This window comes from Grampus griseus (assembly GCF_964374135.1).
Source record: "Grampus griseus genome assembly, chromosome: 8".
Lineage (NCBI taxonomy): Eukaryota > Metazoa > Chordata > Mammalia > Artiodactyla > Delphinidae > Grampus > Grampus griseus.
In genome coordinates, this window is record NC_139002.1 from 67,351,990 (window position 1) to 67,369,838 (window position 17,849).

The window sequence follows — 17,849 nt, forward strand, 5'->3', positions numbered from 1 at the left end:
GTGCTAACTGGCCTCTACCTTTGTCTCTGTCTACTCTATCTCTGCTCTTGGGTAGCTGACAGTAGGGAAAGTGTCCAGCGGAATAGGGGCTGCAGCTGAAGTTCTGGTCAATCTGTACATGAATGATCACAGACCTAAGACTCAGGCCATCTCTCCAGACCTGGTAAGGATGTACACCCCACAGCCTTCACCCACAGACACTGGCTCTGGCCTCCCAGGGAGGGTGCATGGGACGCAGAGAGGATTGCCTGGCCCCTCTTCTCATGGGACGAGAGGGGCTGAGACCGGGCTGGATCAGAGCAGAGGTTAGCGGGAGGCTGTTCTTCCTTTTAGACAAACCTCACTCAGCCCCCTTGTGGCTCATTTCACAAAGCAGAGCATCTTCCCTGCCGGCTGGGGCTCTAGAGAACTCAGTGCAAAGTCCAGGAGGGGCCGTCCGCAGAGGTGGACAACACTTACTGCCAATGTTTAGCATCCAATCTGGATTGGATTGAGAATTAAGTAATGGAGAAAACACCCTTTTCCTCTGAATTCTCCCCTTCTCCAGTGACTCCGCTCATTTTGGTTTCCTTTTGGTACACTCCCCTGGAATCACCCAGGTGTGCCCCTTCTGCCCTGGCCCTTGCCCTTGCCCTCTCCTCTCCCCTCTTGCATTTAGGAAGTTGACTGGCAGCCAACTTCAACACACAGAAAAGGACTGCCCCTTCTCTGCAGTTCTCTTGAACAGTTTTATTACCATGAGCTTTCCCTGCCTGACCTAGGTCACTGCAGGGAGACAAGGATGTGTAAAACATTCTTTCAGGGACCTCACTCTAGATGCAGGCAGTACGTAACCCCTGGGTCAGATTCCTGGAGACAGCATCGCTGGGCAGCATGTTTGTGAGGGATGCCCGCTCCATCAGACCAGGAGATGTCACTCTCACCCTGAAACCAGAATGGCCAGCCTGCCTGGGAGTACAGTTAACAGCTGCCCTTGCAGGGCTGGGGTCTGTGTACCTTCCCACCCTCATTCTCTGCTGAAGTGCCCGCAGTCAGCGCCTGCAGTGACAAAAGCAGCACCTAGCCTGTGAGGCCCCACGATGCAGGCCGGCATCTCTACAAGGCCAGCCTCACAGCTGAAGGTGCGGTGTACGCCCTAACACACTGCTCTTCTCTCCCGATGCCCTGTGTCTCCCAGGAGTCCATACGGAAGGCGTTTCCCCTGAACCTGGGTGGCAGCGACACCTGTTATTTCTGCAAGAAGCGCGTGTACGTGATGGAGCGGCTGAGCGCGGAGGGCCACTTCTTTCACCGGGAGTGTTTCCGCTGCAGCGTCTGTGCCACCACCTTGCGCCTGGCCGCCTATGCCTTCGACAGTGACGAAGGTAAACCCCCAGGGGCCAGGGCAGCACTCATCTCTGGCCTGGGCTTCAGTCCCTTTGGAGGCTCTGGGACAGGCAGCACTTCCCAGGGAGTTTTGGTGTCATCAGGAAAGCTCTTCAGGGAGCAGGGATCCCCTGCTAAAGAGAGAGGCCGCCTGTGGTGAGCAGGGGTCCTGAGGGAAGGGGAGCTGTCAGCACCAGGGGTGCATCAGCGTGGGGGGCACCTACCAGGCGACGAGTGCCTTATGAATGTTTTCTTACTCAGTCTCACCACCTTCAATTGCCCCTGTGTGGCTGAGAGAATCAAACCTGATAACCTATGTCACATGCTCGACACCACACCTGACATGTAATAGGGGTTCAGTAAATGATGGCATATTCGTGTTATTATGTATAAAGTACGCATTGTAAAAATGGCAGTAACCGCAACATGCCCTCTGATAAGTGGCCTGCCGGCGTCATCAGTGAAAGAATTGCACTCATTGGAATGAGTGATTATTTTCTAATTTCCAGCACTTGATGTTTGCACGGTCATGTAATGACAGCGCTTGTGATTCCATACCCTCAAACTAACTGCCTGGGTTCAAATCCAGACTATGCCACTTCTAGCCATATAACCTTGGGCCTGTTACGTAACCTCTTGGTCCCTCCGTTTCCTTACTTATAAAATGAGGATGATACTACTTAGCTCATAAGGTCGTTATGAGGGTTGCTGGGTTAATTCCCGGGATGATAGTGTCTGGTATATTGAGTCCTACACAAGATTTTTCTGCTGTTATCATTATTCCCATCACTATTGTCACTATTGTAACAGTGAGCAGAGAAGGCTTTTCTGGAAGGCACCCGGTAGTCCTGGGCAGTGGCCAGTGGCCCAGTGTGTGCCTCACTGAGTTTTCCTCTCCAACACTGCCACAGCCTGTTCTGCTCCTTTCCCACCCCCAGGGGTCCCAGAAGCAAGAGGAACTAGAAACAGAGCTGCTATTCTGGGCGGTCCATTTTGCAGCCTGGCAACTTGCCTTGGGAAGGGACTTGGCCTGGGGGATTATCTGAGGGTTTCAGCCCCATCCCGGGAGCCCCGCCTGTTGCTGCAGCCTGCCCCCCCGTCTGAGCCATTTCCTTAAGGCAGGTGATGGAAACCATTTCCCAAGTTTGCGCCTTCCTGGCCTTGTTTTCAGTAGCAGCGTTTTCTGACCTAGATGGTGGCAGGCACTTGGCTCATGTCCTGCTGTGTGGTTCTGGTTTACAGGAGAAAAACCTCTCTCACTCTCTCTCTCTCTCTCTCTCTCTCTCTCTCTCTCTCTCTCTCTCTCTCTCTCTCTCTGTGTGTGTGTGTGTGTGTGTGTGTGTGTCTCTTTACAGGCAAGTTTTTCTGCAAGCCTCATTTCATTCACTGTAAAACCAACAGTCAGCAACGGAAGAGACGGGCAGAGTTGAAGCAACAAAGAGAAGTACGTTTTGTCTTGAAAGTGGTGGTGAAACAGGGAAGGCCCCTGATAGGAGAAGGTGTTCAAGGGTTCCTGCAAGTTCAGCCAATGTTTCTGGCTTTGGGGGATTGAAACTCAGGTGAAGAGGGCTCTGCTCCCTGGCATGGAGGGTCCCTCTGCCTTAGTCTGTTCAGCTTGCCTCTGGGCTATGACCTGTCCCGGGGGAATGACTGCTGCTTCTCACGAGAAGCCCAGAAGAGCTTTCCCATGTGCCACGGATGGGGCTATATGCTTAGCCATGCAAAGCCATGTAGCCCCCGGTGCCTGGGGCCCCCATGACCACAGGGGCACTGTTAGCAGGGATGCCTGGTATAGAGCCAACCCTCTGTGGTTTCCAAGTCCTTTCCCCAGGCTCTTGGATGTCAGCAAAGTGACTGGCCCACTGAATTTGTGGATGGCTTATGATAGGGCCCCCTCGTACCTTCTCTATGGCTTGATTAATCACCCACCTCCAGCAAGACCCACAACTTCAGCTTTTTTCTAATTATACAAGTAATATAGGCTCAACATAGAAAAACGGGTAAATATAATAAACAAAAGTGTATAAAGAAGGAAAGTGAAATCACCCATCCCCACTCTATCCTGAGAAAATCATAATTAACATTTTGGAACATTTCCTTGCAGACTTTTTTCTATATGAGTACAGTTGATCCTTGAACAGTGTGGAGGTCAGGAGCTCTGACTCTCCACAGGGTCGAAAATCCGCATATAACTGATAGTCAGCCCACCGTATCGGCGGTTCCTCCACATCCGTAGATTCAACCAACCGTGGATCGGGTGGAACTGTAGTATTTACTATTGAAAAAACTCTGCATTTAGGTGGACCCATGCAGTTCAAACCTGCATTGTTCAAGGGTCAACTGCATGTTCTAACCCAGTGGGAATCCCATGTCTACAGTTTCATAGTCGTCTTTTCTCACTAACACTATATTAAGAACAGTTTCCCATGACATTAAAAATGCTTTTGGAGCCTAATTTTTGATGCCTGTAAAAGATGGTTGATAATTTATTTGCGTCCTATATTGTTGGACATTTATGTTGTTTACTATTTTTACCTTATAAATATTTTTACGGTGAATGTCTTTGTACCCACATCTTTCTCCATATTTCAAATAGTTTACTTAGGATCAGTCATGAGAAATGAGATTGCTGAGTCAAAGGGCGGGTATGTTTTGAAGGCTCCAAACAAAACTGACCCCTGTGATCAGTTTGCCACCCCCCAGGAAAGTCATGCCCATGTTCAGCCTGCCCTTCAGCAGTGCATGGGGGCGGAGATTTGGGGGAGGGGGACTGGTTGCAAATTGCAGGGTCTGCCACGTTCTCTATTTACTGGCTCTCTTCCTCTGCTTCATTGGAGGCGTCGTCTCTAAGCGTCATGGACTAAATGCCCTCACCTTGATGTCTTTCTCAGGAGGAGGGAATGTGGAAAGAGCAAGAAGCCTCTAGGCGAGACCCTCCCGCGGAAAGTTCTTGCGCTGCCGCCGCCATCGGCACGCCGGAAGGCAGCCCCCCAGGTACCCCCAATTCCTTCCTTAGGAAGGTGCTAAGCTGGCCCCTCAGGCTGCCGTGGGGCCTGCTTCACCTTCCCCGGAGGCTGCTTAACTGGATTCAGGGACTGCTGCGTGCTGCCAGTCTGCATATCAGGGACAATGCTTACAACTACTGCTACACGTACGAGCTCCTGAGCCTCGGGCTGCCCCTGCTCTGGGTGTTCTCCGAGGTCCTGGCTTCCATGTACCGGGAGACCGAGGAGTCCCTCGAGGGCATCCGCGACTGGCTGCTCAGATGCTTCCCGGCCAAGCTGCACTGAAGCCCAGCCCCAAAGTGCCTTAACATTTCCCGTGTAGATGGCAGCATGTGCAGCCAGCCCAGGCGCTGGCCAGGGAGCCCCACGCCCTTTAACCAGTTAGTTCAAAGCCAAAGAGTTTCCCGTCGGCCACCTGCACCTGGCCTGGTCGCAGTGAACATCTGCTCCCGGTGCCCAGGCCAGCACGACATGAAGGATATGTTTTTATACCTTTGTACTTTTATACCAAAGCGAGCCATATTTCTAGGTTTACATTTCAATTTTTAACTTTTAATAAGCCAAGAGAAAGCATCTTTTTCTATGAGTGTCAGTTTTTCTAGACACGGGTTTGACGTTTGTAACTGGTATTACAAACCCTTCCCACGTTGTGGTCAGTTGTAATCGCTGCTGCCTGCAACATGAATGATTTGGGCTTCTCTGTAAACCAGAACCAGTGCCTTTTGATTTATGTGCCTGGATACCACTTTTCAACAACGGACAGTTGTTTGTAACATGAAAGCATAATACTTTAGGAGAAAAAAATAGAAAGGGCAGAAGAGAATTAAACCTACAGAAGCACGTGGCAGTGTGTAGTCGCCTGTTGTCTGTCCTCCCAGAGGGCAGAGGACTGTTTTGCTCGCTTGTTTGGATGTAAACGAGTAGCGTAAAGGTTCCTCGCTCAGAACCCCATCACAGCCAAATGATGTAGAACCACAGGGTCTCAAGCAGATTGCTACAAATACACGTTCCCTTCCCGCTAATGAGCGCGGCAGCGAAAGCCCACTGGCCCCGACCACGTGGAGCTCCATCAAACTGTTGCAGTGTTGAAGAGGAGTTATGTCCGCTGGTGGCATTTTAAGCCCTCCTTAGGAGGTCCCCAGCCCAGACTGCAGTCCGAGCCAAGGCCACTCAGGGTCCACAGCCATGAGGCTGAGGGAAGAAATTGCCCTTTCGCATAACGTCCTTTGGGACCGAGGGCATTTGTTAGCACCTCAGGGTATTATTTCTGGGAAGTGCGGCTGCCCCGTGAGCGTGGCTTGCAGACGTCCCGGCTTCTTAGCCGCTCGGCTGCCATGCATATTTGGTCAAACAGTCAGAAGCCATTTATTTTCACGCTGTCCTAGCAAAGGAATGCGTCTGACCTCCAGGGGGAAGCTCCCCTGTGTCTTGACTGTCAGGGGAGGCTGGGAGTGGACGCTATTACTGACTCATGCAAAAGAAATACACCCTATTTAGGGCAAAACAGGCCTTGGGCCCACCTGCATTCTTCTCTCTGGGCATCTGGAAGAGGCCTCAGCTCTCCCGACTCCACTTGCCTGGACATGCACGGCTGCTGAGTCTGGCTGAACAGTGGAGATGGCTGATAGAGAAAGGCCTTCTGCAGTGTGTTCAGTGTATCTAGAGTGGCTGGGCCAGAGACGGCTCTCCGCGTGTTACACTAGAAAGATCCTCTAGGTTAAATAAGGATGGAGCCCGGTAGGTTAGGAGCCAGAGCTCTTGAGGCCTTTGAGATGCCAAGTTCTCTAGGGTGGGAAGAAGTGGGGAGGCATTTCTATAAACACTTCCCTAAGTCCTTGGGCAAATCAGGGACATGGCTGCGGCCAAGTTCGTGGGAACTGGCGCCTCTGTCCTTGTTGGAACTGTTCTCGTCCTATGACTTGCATTGTGTTTTTCCAAATTTCTGCTGGTATTTTAATGTTCCGCACGGTGGGAGGAGCCCTTGATTCATTTTATGTTTGATTCTGAAAGTCACGACATAAACACATGCACAGCTGTCATTGTTATTCCCGTCAGCTCAGGGCAGGGCGAGATGCTTTGTGGGATGCTCCGTGAAGCCAGTTAGGATCTCTGAGAATGTCACTTTTGGCCATAAGGAGACTGGTTTGAATTACTCTGGCGAGACAGGGCGTGCCTGTCAGAAGCCTGAGTTGTTTGTATGTTCTGAGACTTTGAACCTTCCTGGTGGGGCAGCACCAAAACACAAAGGTGGGTCCTGGAGGGGGGGGCGGATGTCTCTAAGCCTCCACAACATATTCAAGAATGAACGTGGGGCTCGAGAGTAAAATCGGGGCAGAGAGGATGTGGAGGGCTGTGGAGGACAGAGGAGTGTCAGCCAATTGCACGGATTCACTCTTGCAGATAAGTGGCTGCTCACTGCCAGCAAGGTTCATCCGTCCTAAGCAAACCGTAACTTGTTTGGGGAAGTTTCTCTTTTTTTAATGGTTGCCTCGTTTTCAATTCCCGTGCCTTCTTGTGTTGCCTTGTGCCCCGCAAGTAAATTCTCTTTTCTGTCTCTCTCTTTCCAACCTTACACTGTGGCCGTCAGTTCATTTCAGCCTTCCGGTGCTACACCCACTTCTTGGCTGACACAATTCTGCTCTGAGGTGACTGGTTTTCTTGCCAATTTTCAGAGAGTGGTACTAACCCCTGACCCGCTTTCCGTACCCCATGCCCCCGCCGTGGCCTTGGTTGAGCTAACTGCGAGTGTCTTGCATACTAATGCGCTCATTCAGTGGCATGGTTGGTGAACAGCATGGGGTGGTGTTCAGCTCAAAAGTGAAAGCCGTTTCTGATTCCATCCCTCTGAGCCAGCTGCCTGGTCCACCCCAAGTGCCTGCCCCGCCTCCCCTCTGCGGCCTGCGTGCATGCTTTTCTGGTTGCACGTACAAAGCCCCTCACCTTCCTGGGAGGGTTAACCCCGAATGTGAGACAGTACCATAGAGAGGGCGCTTCACCTTTGAAAAGAACTCTTTCACCTCTCAGCCTCTGAAAAAGCACATGCATACCAGCATCTTCAGTTGGTTCTAGTATAAAGGTTATCGATGAAAACCATAGGTGACTCTTTTCAGAAGGATTTTAAAAAAAAAATACTCCCAGGCTTCATCACAAGCTTGACCCAGACTCTGTATCTTGAACACACAATCACAATTTTCCTAGCAAATCCTTTCTCCACTGCAGCCCATACTTTACCTCCAAGGGCTTTGCTGTGGCTCTTCTGATCGCTCTGGGCTCGTAAAGCCCTGGATGATACAGAAGCTTCAACTAGAGCAGTCATTGTCACAGACCAGGGAAGCCTTTGAGAGATGACTCAGTTGGGCCCCAGGTCTGGAGCAGCGCATTTCAATGCCCCCACGAGCCTTTAGCTGGAGCAGCAGGACGCTCAGAGTGCTTTTAAAGAGAAACACCGCGCCAAGTACAGTGGGGCTGCTGAAGGCCAGGCCTCGCAGTCTCGGGCCGCAGGTGGTGTGCGTCCTGCATGCGGCCCAGAGCCATGCTGACCCTCGCCTGTCTGCACAGCCCCGCATGCTGCATGGCTCCCTCGTTGGTGCAGATCCTAGCCAGGACCAAGTCACCCTTCTTGTCTTATCTTCTCTTGCAGAGTCTCCCCCCTTTTTAGAATGTCAACCAAAGAGTGCCCTCCTCCCTCCAGCCTCCTCCCTAGCTAGCCTCCCCATATCATCACCACGCATGTTTGTGACCTTTGGTAGTCATTACAGTGCCACATGGAACGCTGTATTTTGCACACGGCGGACAATGTTTAGCTTTATTTATGGTATTTGATGCTGTAAATGAAAATAAATATGGTTCTTTATAAAGCTCATTGTTTCCTCTCTTCTTTGCCACGGAAGCTGCTCAAACCTCAAACACAGGGGTTGGTTGAAGGGGTCAGCCTTCCCTAAACGGAGTGGGGGGGGGCTTCACTTGTGGTGACATGGGACTTTCTGGGGCTGTGCTGGGTACTCTGAGAGGAAATATTACCCAGGGGTAATATTTGGAAAATATCACCCATGCTCCGGGGCCAGGCTTTGGGGACTGTTCCTTGAAAACTCGTCGTGCTCTCCCGCTGTAGGTGCTGGGCATGACTGGCTGAAGGTCAGAGTCACCTCGGCTGTCAGGAACAGGCTGTATTGACAGCTGCTTGCAGCCGTTTCCCACACACATCCAAGCAGTGGACCCGCAGGAGCGCTTTACTTGGGAACCTTGCTGTGACTTAGGTTCCCATGTGATAGAGGTTGGTCTTGAAAGTTTTGTGCTGGTCTAGCTGAGTGATGGGTGAAAGGTAAGGAGGAAGGACTGGACATTGGTTTCAGGATGGCAGTGAATGTGGCAGGTGTGCTCCTCCAGATGCAGAGCCATTTGTGATGCTAAGAGACCTGCCTTGCCCCCAAAGACTCAGGTCACTCAGTGTCTTAGGCTGCAAGGCTCTGCCCACAGGGCCAGTCTGAGGACAGCACCATGGCAGGCTCTGGCCAAATTCCACTTGTCTTTAAGGGAAGGATTTGAAGTTTTCACTCAACTAGTCTGGACAGTGTCAAAGAAATCTGGTCCTCAACCTCCCTAGGGTGGGATACGTCCCTTTGCCATGCTGGATGTGGCTGAGCTTCTGATGCTGGCATGAAAACTCATCTGTGAACTGCATGCGGGCCGTTGTATCTCTAAAGGGGCACTTCTGAGGCCCTGGGCCTCTGAGCACAGTTGCTGGTGCCTGGAACTGCCTCCAGAGCTGTCTGTGGTCATGACGAAGTGTCTGTACTCCTACCCAGGTGAGATACTCTTTCCCTTCCCTAAAAGGAAGGGTGTTAGGGACTGAGGTCAGGAGCTGGGTTAGACAAGTGACTCATTCCTTTATCCATTCATCTATTCAAGTGTTTGTTGAATGCCTGCCATGCCCTAGGCATATTCTAGGTCCTAGAGATGCAGCAGTGAACCACACAGAATTCCTGCCCCTCCCTGCATCCTAGCCTGCACGCATCTCGGTGTTGTCCTAGACTTGATGTGTTTTGCTTAGCTGTGCGTGCACTTATTTGTTCACTTGTTCATGTACACATTTGTTTACTCACCTAATATGTACTGAGCAGTAGTATGTTGGGAATATAGCAGGGAGTGAAACAGGCAAAAATCCTCATCCTCATGGAGCTTATAGTTTGGTTTTGATTTTTGATCTGAAGTTGGGTTAAAACAACATTTTCCAAAGTGTGACAATGGAACACTAGCTTCAAGAGGTGCTTTGTGAAAAAAGGGTTCTGTGGTCACAGAGTCTGAGAAGTGTTGTATACTAATCATGCCAGTCCTCCCAAATCTTGGCGATCCACAAGATTCATTAGCGTATTGAAGTCTGAGGAGTCCTCCAGTGAAGAAGCCTAATTAACTTTGCTGAAGTGGGCTTTCCCGTACCTCTTTGAAGTGAGTTTTTTGTTTGTTTAGGGGCAGTTTTTGTTTTGCATGTTACATTCTACATTAAGAGTTTGGTAGAATATTCTTTATCCAAAAACACTGGATGGAAGAATTAAAATAAAAAATGTAAATAATAGAATTAGGTATTAAATAGAATTAAGTACTGGTGAAATAATGGAGTGGTAACTTTCTAAACTTTAAAACCTCTGATGGAAAAAAATTACAGAGGAAAAACATAGCCCAAATCTGACTTACAAACATTTTTAAAACTTAACATATAAAAATAAAAATGAAAATATTCAACAGGCAGTCAGACTGGGGAAAAATCTGAATTCGATGTGATGACAAAGATGTTCATTGCTGTGGCATTTAGAAGGTTCCTGCAAAGCGATGGTCTCAGGTGCCTTGCACATGATATTTGTTGATTAAAGACCCCATAATAAATGGGCAAAGGTTATGCATGGACTGTTCACACTCAAGCAAATTTTAAAAGAAAACACTTAAACAACAGCATTTCCAAAAATGTTCTAACTTGGCTTTCAAAGGAATGTAAATTAATTATGCTGCACCCACTGAATAAGTAAAGGAATAGTGAAGTAGATTGTAAGAAAAAATATGAACTTAATCACTAGTATTAAGTGTAAAGTTACATGGGGACCATCTTTTCTGGAAAGCAATATGGCAACGAGTATTATGACCCATTAAAGGGATTCTGACCTTGGCCCAGTAATCACACCCCAGGAACTGATCCTAAAGAAATAATCCAGCCAAAGAAAGGAAATCCCTGCAACCTGAATATTGAGTAGAGTAAGGGGGTCAAGCAAAGCGGGTGGGGGTGAGCCGTTCTCCTCTATTTCTGAGAACTCATTCACTTTCAGAGCTTTTTCTTTCATCCCTTAAATAAGTAAAAGAAGTGACTGCCACTTTCACTGCCCCAAGGCGACTGTTTCCACGGGGCCAAAGGCTTTCTGTGCGGTCCCTCATTAGCTTTTCACCTCCTGGTGGCAACCTTGAGTTGGCACTGACATTAAAGTTCACTGATGCTAGAGGTGACCTAGAGCAGCATCTTCAACTGTTGAGGAGCCCAGGCCAGGAATCAGATGCTGCTCTCAGGAGACTCTTGGCACAGGGGAAGGCCCTGGACTTGGCCGAAGACCGGCTTTGGCCCCAGGACATCGTATTGACTCAGAGGCACCGGGCGAGTCCCTTCTGTGAACGGGGCTAACCGTGCCTCTGGCAGAGGGTTTGGGGAAGGCAGAGTCAGTGAGCCGAGTGTGCCCAGCAAGAGCTCTTGCTGAGTTCTGGGGAGTACCTTCCTGGTTTCGTGCAGCAGCGAGTGCCCTGAGGGAGGCATTCTAGGTCAGCTGGGGCTCAGAGTCTGACGGGACATCTTCTGGTTGGGGACTAAACAGGTCTCGATTCACATGGAGTGGCAACATCTATTGTTTTCTAGTTTTCTGGTCCCCCAGCTCTCTTGAAGGTGACTGGTTATCTCCCTTTAGACACGCTGGCCTCAGCTTGAGCCCCTTCTCTCCTGCCACCTGCTAGCAGCACTTCAGTTTTGCTGTAGTGAGTGCCTGAGTCTCAGCACAGGGAGCCTCCTCGAGCTCTGGCTCGGGCTACCTGCTCACCATCTCCACTTAGCTGTCTACTGAGAGGCTCCAACTTACACGTCCACCCCCAACTCCTGGTCTTCCCCGGAGACAGACACTGCCCTTGGCCTTTGCAGTCTCTGGGCACGGCAGTTCCATTCTTGTTGCTCAGCTCAGAGCCTTGGCTGGAGCCATTCTTGGCTCTTCTTTTCTTGGCCCCATGTCCAGTCCATCTGTGAATTCTAAGTACAGCCAGAGTCTGTCCACATCCCACCACCTCCATGCTACCGCCTGGCCCCAGCCACTGTCATCTCTTCTTGTGTTATTCCGGTAACCTCCTCTAAGCTCTCCTTCTAGAGAGTTCTCCTTACTCCATTCAACCTATTTTCAACACAACAGCTAGAGGAATCTTGTGAGAACTTAAGTCTGATCTCTCCTCTGCTCCAAACTCCAGCAGCTCCCCAGCTCACTTAGCGTGAAAGCCAAAGGCATACAGTGGGGACTCCTGGTAAGTGCAGTCGGGCAGGACAGCCATGCCCCAGTATGGCAGGCAGGCCTGGGGCCCAGGGCTACCTATCAATTTACTCATCGCCTGAAGACCCCCTAGAAACTGGCATTCCCAGTAGTACACTCTCAGAAGCCCCGGGATGGCAACTGTGCTGTCTTTAGGCACCTGTGCTTTTATCTTTTAAAGGGACATGCACTGCAAAGGACCTTGGTACTGGATAGACCTATGTCCCTCCTAGAGCAATTAGGTGGAGGGAACACCTGACACAGACCCCTTCCCAGGTCCCTCCTCCATCCTGCTGAGGGCTTGTCAGTGTCCCCTCACTCATCCACCTTGAAAGAGGGCAAGGAGACTGCACTATGCTTAGTACCCTGGACATCTGCCTATTTGCTCTCAGATACACTCCCTGCCCTTCCCCTGCTCCGCTCTGTATTAGAGAGGTGTAACCCTTGCAAAAGACATTTCCCAAGCTGTCTTGCGAACTGGTTTCCTACTAAGTTTGACCATTAGGACGCACGAGTGGGAGAGTGCAGGGTGGAATTGAGGGAGAAGCCAGGGTATTCCTCCTGTCCCTCTGCATCCTGGGCAGTGCTGTGTCTTTTTTGTGGTACCCGCCTCCTACTGCATGGCCCTGGCCTCTGGACTCATAGCACCAGCTCCTTCCGGTGTCCCCCTAGCCAGTGGCTTCCTGCCATTACTCATCTCTGGGTTGCCTCACGTTCCCCATTTGGCTTTTCAACTCATCCAATACCATCGTTATTAGCTTCCTGTATTAACTTTACTCTGTTGAACTCCCTGGCTTGGGTTCTATTTTCCTGACTGGTAAACTTAGTTCCATTGCTCTTGTTAAACTGTTTTCTTCCAAGAGAACTGTGGGCAAGACAGCAGAGGGAGCTTTTCCAAGCCCAGAGGCAAAAGTGGCTCTGGCAGTTAGGAGCTGTGTGACCCCGGACAAGTGAGATAACACCTCTGAGCTTCGGTTTCCTCATCTGTAAAATGGGCTTAAAAACTGTATATAGGAGAACATGTTTTGTTGTCTCCCTGGGTTCTGGGGGAGAGTGGAAGGGCCTCCGGACTTGGGGAGAAAACAGGAACAAGTTCACCAGCAGAAATGGGGCTCCATTCAAGGCCCTTCCTGGTTTGATGTCAAAGCAATCATTTCCCACTGGTTTGACCAGTTTCCCACTGGTTTTCCCCTGTCTGTACAGTCGCATGGACTTATTTTCTGTTCCCATGCAGTTGGCAGTGCTTTCCCACTTTGCTCTTGCTCCCAGGGGTCTGCCACCTCCCTTCCCTGTTCAAATCCTACGCATCCTCAAGCCCCATTAAAACGGTGCCTTCTACCCAAAGTCTTTATTGCTTGGAAGTCAGATCTCCCTCCCCTCCCACCTCGTCCTGGCCTCACTCTTTGTGGTCTACCTTCTAATGCAGATATTTGTCAACAGACCTTCTTTCCCCTGTGGGGCAGAAAGAGACCCTTGAAGGCAGAAGGAGACCCATGGCTGATTTATCTCCAAATCTCCAGCACAAGCCTGGATCAGAGGAGGGCACAGTAGCTTCTGCTGACCCTATAAGTATCTGTGCACAGAGCTCACAGGCACATACGCCTATACTCAGATATAAACCAGGTATAGAGCCGGGTCTCTGCTACAGCAATTCTGTGTAACAAGTCTCCCAAATCTTAGTAGCTTGTAACATCATTTTTCTTGCTCGTGGGTCTGTGGGTTGGCTGAGTGGCTCTGCTTCAGGCTGCAGGTGTAAGGGTGACCTGGGCTCTCATGGGATCGGCTAGACCATAGGTTGGCTCCAGATCTGTTCCATGTGCCCACAGTCGGGCACCTAGGCTGCTGAAGGGGCAGCAGCCATCTGGGACGAACTCTTCTCATGGCCAGCGAGCAGGAGTGTGAGTGGACTAGCCAGACAGCAAGGCCATTGAAAGCCGCTGCTCATGTCACACCCACTGATTTCCACTGGTCGAAGCAAGTCTCACGGCCAAGCCTCATGTCAACTGAGCAGGGAAGCTCACCCCATCTACTCCAGTGGGAAGGACCGCAAGGTCATAGGACAAACCACAACTCTGTTATGGGGAAGAAGTGAAGAACTGGGGACGTCTTCCAGTCCAAACTCCCAGAATCATGGCCACGTGCACTGCTGTCCATTTGTGGCTTGGTTGTGCTCACAGACATACAGACTGGTCCCCGTCCTTTGACGAAATGTCCGACCGAGTGCTGGTGTCTTAACCTCTCTGTTCACCTGTTTCCTCAGCAACAAAATGGGGATAATACTACTTTTCTCGGAAGCTTGTGTGGAATTTAATAGACTTATTACATGTTAAACACTTAAACAATCCTTGATAAAAGTAAGCTGCTGCCATTATAATAACGACACAGTCAAGCATCCAGTTATGATACCTGCTCCCAGATGCTCCTCCTCTGTCCACAGCCGCCCCAGTGCAGAAGGGTGCATACATGTCCTCGCAGCAAGCATGCCCTGTACCAGGGCTTGCAAACTGGCAAACCACTGGCTGCATCTGGCTGTAGACGTGTCGCGTTGGACCTGTGTGTATAGTATTTTAAAATGTGAGGCATTGCACATAAAAATCAAAATTTCTCGAGTTACCTTTGCAGATGATAAGTAAAGAGTAGATAACATCTCCCAGAAAGAGTGTGTGTGGTGAAAAAAATGAGAGGGCCCAGGTAGAAGCATGAAGAACCCGGGACTTAAGCGTTGGCTAGAAGTCGGGATGGCTGAGATGGAACGGTCAGCTAGGCAGGGAGAGTAAGCGCCCTGGGAGCAGGGAGGGCTCAGAGGGCAAGAGCTGCAGGAGGACCCCAAAGCCTTGTGAATTGGATTTAGCAACAACAGGGAGGGCACTAGGGACTTTGCTGGGGGCAGTTCGGGTAGTGGAGGCATAGGCAGGATCATAGGGGATTGAGGAGTGAGTGCTGGGAGGTGAGGAAGTGGAGAAAGTGCAGCAAAGTCTTCCCAGAAGATTGGCTGGGAAGGGGGAAGAAGAGTTGGCTGGGGAGTGGGGGGAGGGGGGAACTGGGATTAAAAATGGCCTTCTTAAAACCAGAGAGGTTTCAGCATATGTTAATACTGATGGAAAAGATCCAGTAGACAAAGAATTAATGACACAGGGAAGAGGAGATAATGGTCCTTAACCGGGGCAGGGGGGCGGGGGGGGGGCAGTGTAGGGGCGGTGTAGGAGGAGCCAAGTTCAAGTGCAATGTCAGCCTTAGAGAGGAGAAAGGACTCCTACCCCGCTGTGACCAGAGAGGGGGTCGTGGAGCCAGTTAGTGGCCAAGAGGGATCTGGGACTTGGGCTGCCTGTCTTGCTCATTTATTCATTCATTGATTCATTGATTCATTTAACAGGTATTTATTATTGAGCATCTACTCTTCACCAGGCACCATTCTAGCAAGAAATGAAAGGCGAAAATCACTGCTTTTATTCTAGGCATGGGAGAGAAATAACAAACAAAATAAATGGGAAAAGTGTATAGTTTATTAGAAGGTGCGATGTGCTATGAATAAAAATAAAGAGGAAAGGAAAGTGCTGAGGGTGTGGGTTGCAGTTTCAGGAGGACGGTCAGGGTCACCTCCTTGAGAAGGCAACAAAGGTTTGAAGGAGGCGGGTGAGCGAGCCCTGCCCTCTGGGGGCAGTGTCTCCAAGAAAGAGGCAAGAGCCTCTGAGCCGGGGCTGAGATGGGGGGCGTGCTGCGTGCGGCGGGACAGCACAGCGGTCACGTGGTCAGAGCAGAGAGCCGGGGACAGCACTGGGAGTTGAGGTCACAGGGGCCCTGGAGGATTGTGACAGGGGGTGGCGTGATCTGACTTACATGTGAACAGGCACTCGGCAGCTGTGTTGAGAATAGACTGAGGGGTGGAGCATGACCAGAGGGAAAGCAGGGAGGCCAGTAGAGGCCGTTTCTGTAACCCAGACAAGAGGTGATGGTGGCTGGGGCCAGGGTGGCAGCAGAAGAGGTGGTGACAGGTGCCTGGATTCCTGACGTATTTTCAAGGTAGAGCCAACTGGATTTGCTGATAGCTTGAGTGAAGAGTGAAAGAACTAAAGGAGTCAAGGATAACACTGAAGTGTTGCCTGGAGCAACCTGAAGGCCCAAGTTGCCATTTACCAAGATGGGAGGGCCATGCGGGAGGCAGGCTTGGGGAGAGGCAGAGATGGAGAATTCCATGGGCATGAGCGTGATGTGTCTACTGGACATCCACCTGGAGATGCCAAGTAAGCGGTGGCATATACGCGTCTAGATTCAGGGGAATGTCCAGGCTGGAGAGAGAGATGTGTGAGTCATTGTTGTCTAGGGTTATTTAAGGCTGAAACCAGATGAGATCATCAAGGACATGAGTGGAGATGAGAAGAGAAGAGGTTCAAAGACAGTCCTGGGACCTTCCAGTGCTCAGAGGTCACGGGGTGGGGCGGGGGCAACCAGTGAAAGAAACAAAGGGAGAAGGAGGTAGCCAGTGGGGAGGAGGGAGCCAGGTTGTGCTGTCCTGGAAGCTGAGAGAAGGGCTGTTTCTAGAAGGAAGGAGTGATCAGCGGGGTCAGAGGCTTCTGGTGTGTCAAGTAAGATGAGAAATGAGAAGTTACCACTGGGTTTAGTGACACATTGGACATTGTGATTCTGATAACAGCAATGCAGAGGCTGGTGGACCTGGGGTGGGACCTATGGACATTACAGACCCTCCTATACTCTTAAGTCAGACAGCGTGTACGTTCGTGCCCTGCACCCAAGACATGTGCTCTAAATGCTGGGGTGTCCGGTGGGCTAAGTGGTGGGGATCCAGTGATGGCACAGTGGATGAGGTCCATCTTAGAGTGTCCACCCAAGCCTCTGGAGGAAGGGCAGGCGCCCTTTGGGGCGGTCCATTCCCACCATCTCTCTAGACCCTCTTCTCCTCTCAACAGATGAACCAACCTCCCCCAAGAAGCCCAAGAGTGTCCCGGAGCTCGAGCACGGGGATGTGGCTGGCGGAGTCGCCTCCCCCCTGCCCTCTGAGTGGACGTCAGTGAGGATCAGCCCCGGGGAGGAAGTGGTTGGGCAGGACGTGCTGGCTGTGCGTGTCCTGGTCACCAGTGACGACAGCAGGTACGTTCCTGCTGCTGCAGGACGGGGGCAGGATGGGTTGGGCAAGGGGACAGCATTCGGGAACTGGTCTTACCCCCACTCACTTGCAGTGTGACCTCTCTGTGCCTCCATTTCCCCATCTGTAAGATGGGATAATCCGTAGGGAGTTGTCAGGATCGAAGAATTAACATGTCAAGGGTGTAGAACAACCCAAAGAAGCTTAAGTAACAAAGGCAAATATGTTGGATCTATAGCCATCCACGGAGAGGCCCGTATGTGGAACTCTTGGCTGCTGGGGGCCTCAGCCTACATCCACAGATTCATGTCCACATATCAAGATTTCAAGGTTGGGCTCCAACTGGTACTAACATTACATTAGGGCTAATCGATGAACTGGCCCGGGGTGCTGTTGTGAGTGGCAGGCTTGGGCAGGCTGATGGACAGATGGCCCACCAAAGCTCACAGATGGACAAGGGGCAGTGCCCTCACACAAAGAAGCATGCTGGACATAGAGAGGAAGAGAGAGAAAGAGAGAGAAATATACATATTCATGAAAATGTCACTAGCCAATAGGTTCTGTGCTTCCCCACCCCAGGACTGTGCTGAGCTGTCCCCACTACCTAGGACACCCCGCTTCCACTCCCACACCACCTGAATTCCTGATGGCTATTTCAGACCCAGGTTAAATATCCCCCCACGCATTCTTTTCTGTAGTCTTTTCCATTCCCTCATCTGTTCCCAAGGGAAGCAAGCAGTATTTAAATGCCTGACGTTTTAGGCCCAAGTCCTAATGATGAGCTCATTCTACCCCAGAGAGCTCAGGAGTCCTGCTCGGGGACGGTGAGGGTGAGAG

General features: G+C 50.8%; 1 protein-coding gene across 5 annotated transcripts in view; it reads left to right on the plus strand.

Annotated features, from left to right (window-relative positions):
- Window positions 1-8,158, plus strand: part of MICAL2 (microtubule associated monooxygenase, calponin and LIM domain containing 2) — a gene marked incomplete at its 5' end in the record, with an annotated part of 88,350 nt that extends 80,192 nt beyond the window's left edge. For 3 of the 5 annotated variants that reach the window (XM_082660241.1, XM_082660243.1, XM_082660245.1), the window contains 5 exons: window positions 56-163; window positions 1,178-1,364; window positions 2,721-2,809; window positions 4,257-4,359; window positions 6,958-8,158. In XM_082660241.1, the coding sequence (XP_082516367.1) occupies window positions 56-163; window positions 1,178-1,364; window positions 2,721-2,809; window positions 4,257-4,359; window positions 6,958-6,998 (528 nt within the window). In that variant the 3' untranslated portion in view covers window positions 6,999-8,158. Of the gene's footprint in view, window positions 1-55; window positions 164-1,177; window positions 1,365-2,720; window positions 2,810-4,256; window positions 5,491-6,957 lie in introns of those variants that run through there. The other 2 variants (XM_082660242.1, XM_082660244.1) reach the window with 2 other exon arrangements.
- Between the last annotated feature and the right edge of the window lie 9,691 nt (window positions 8,159-17,849).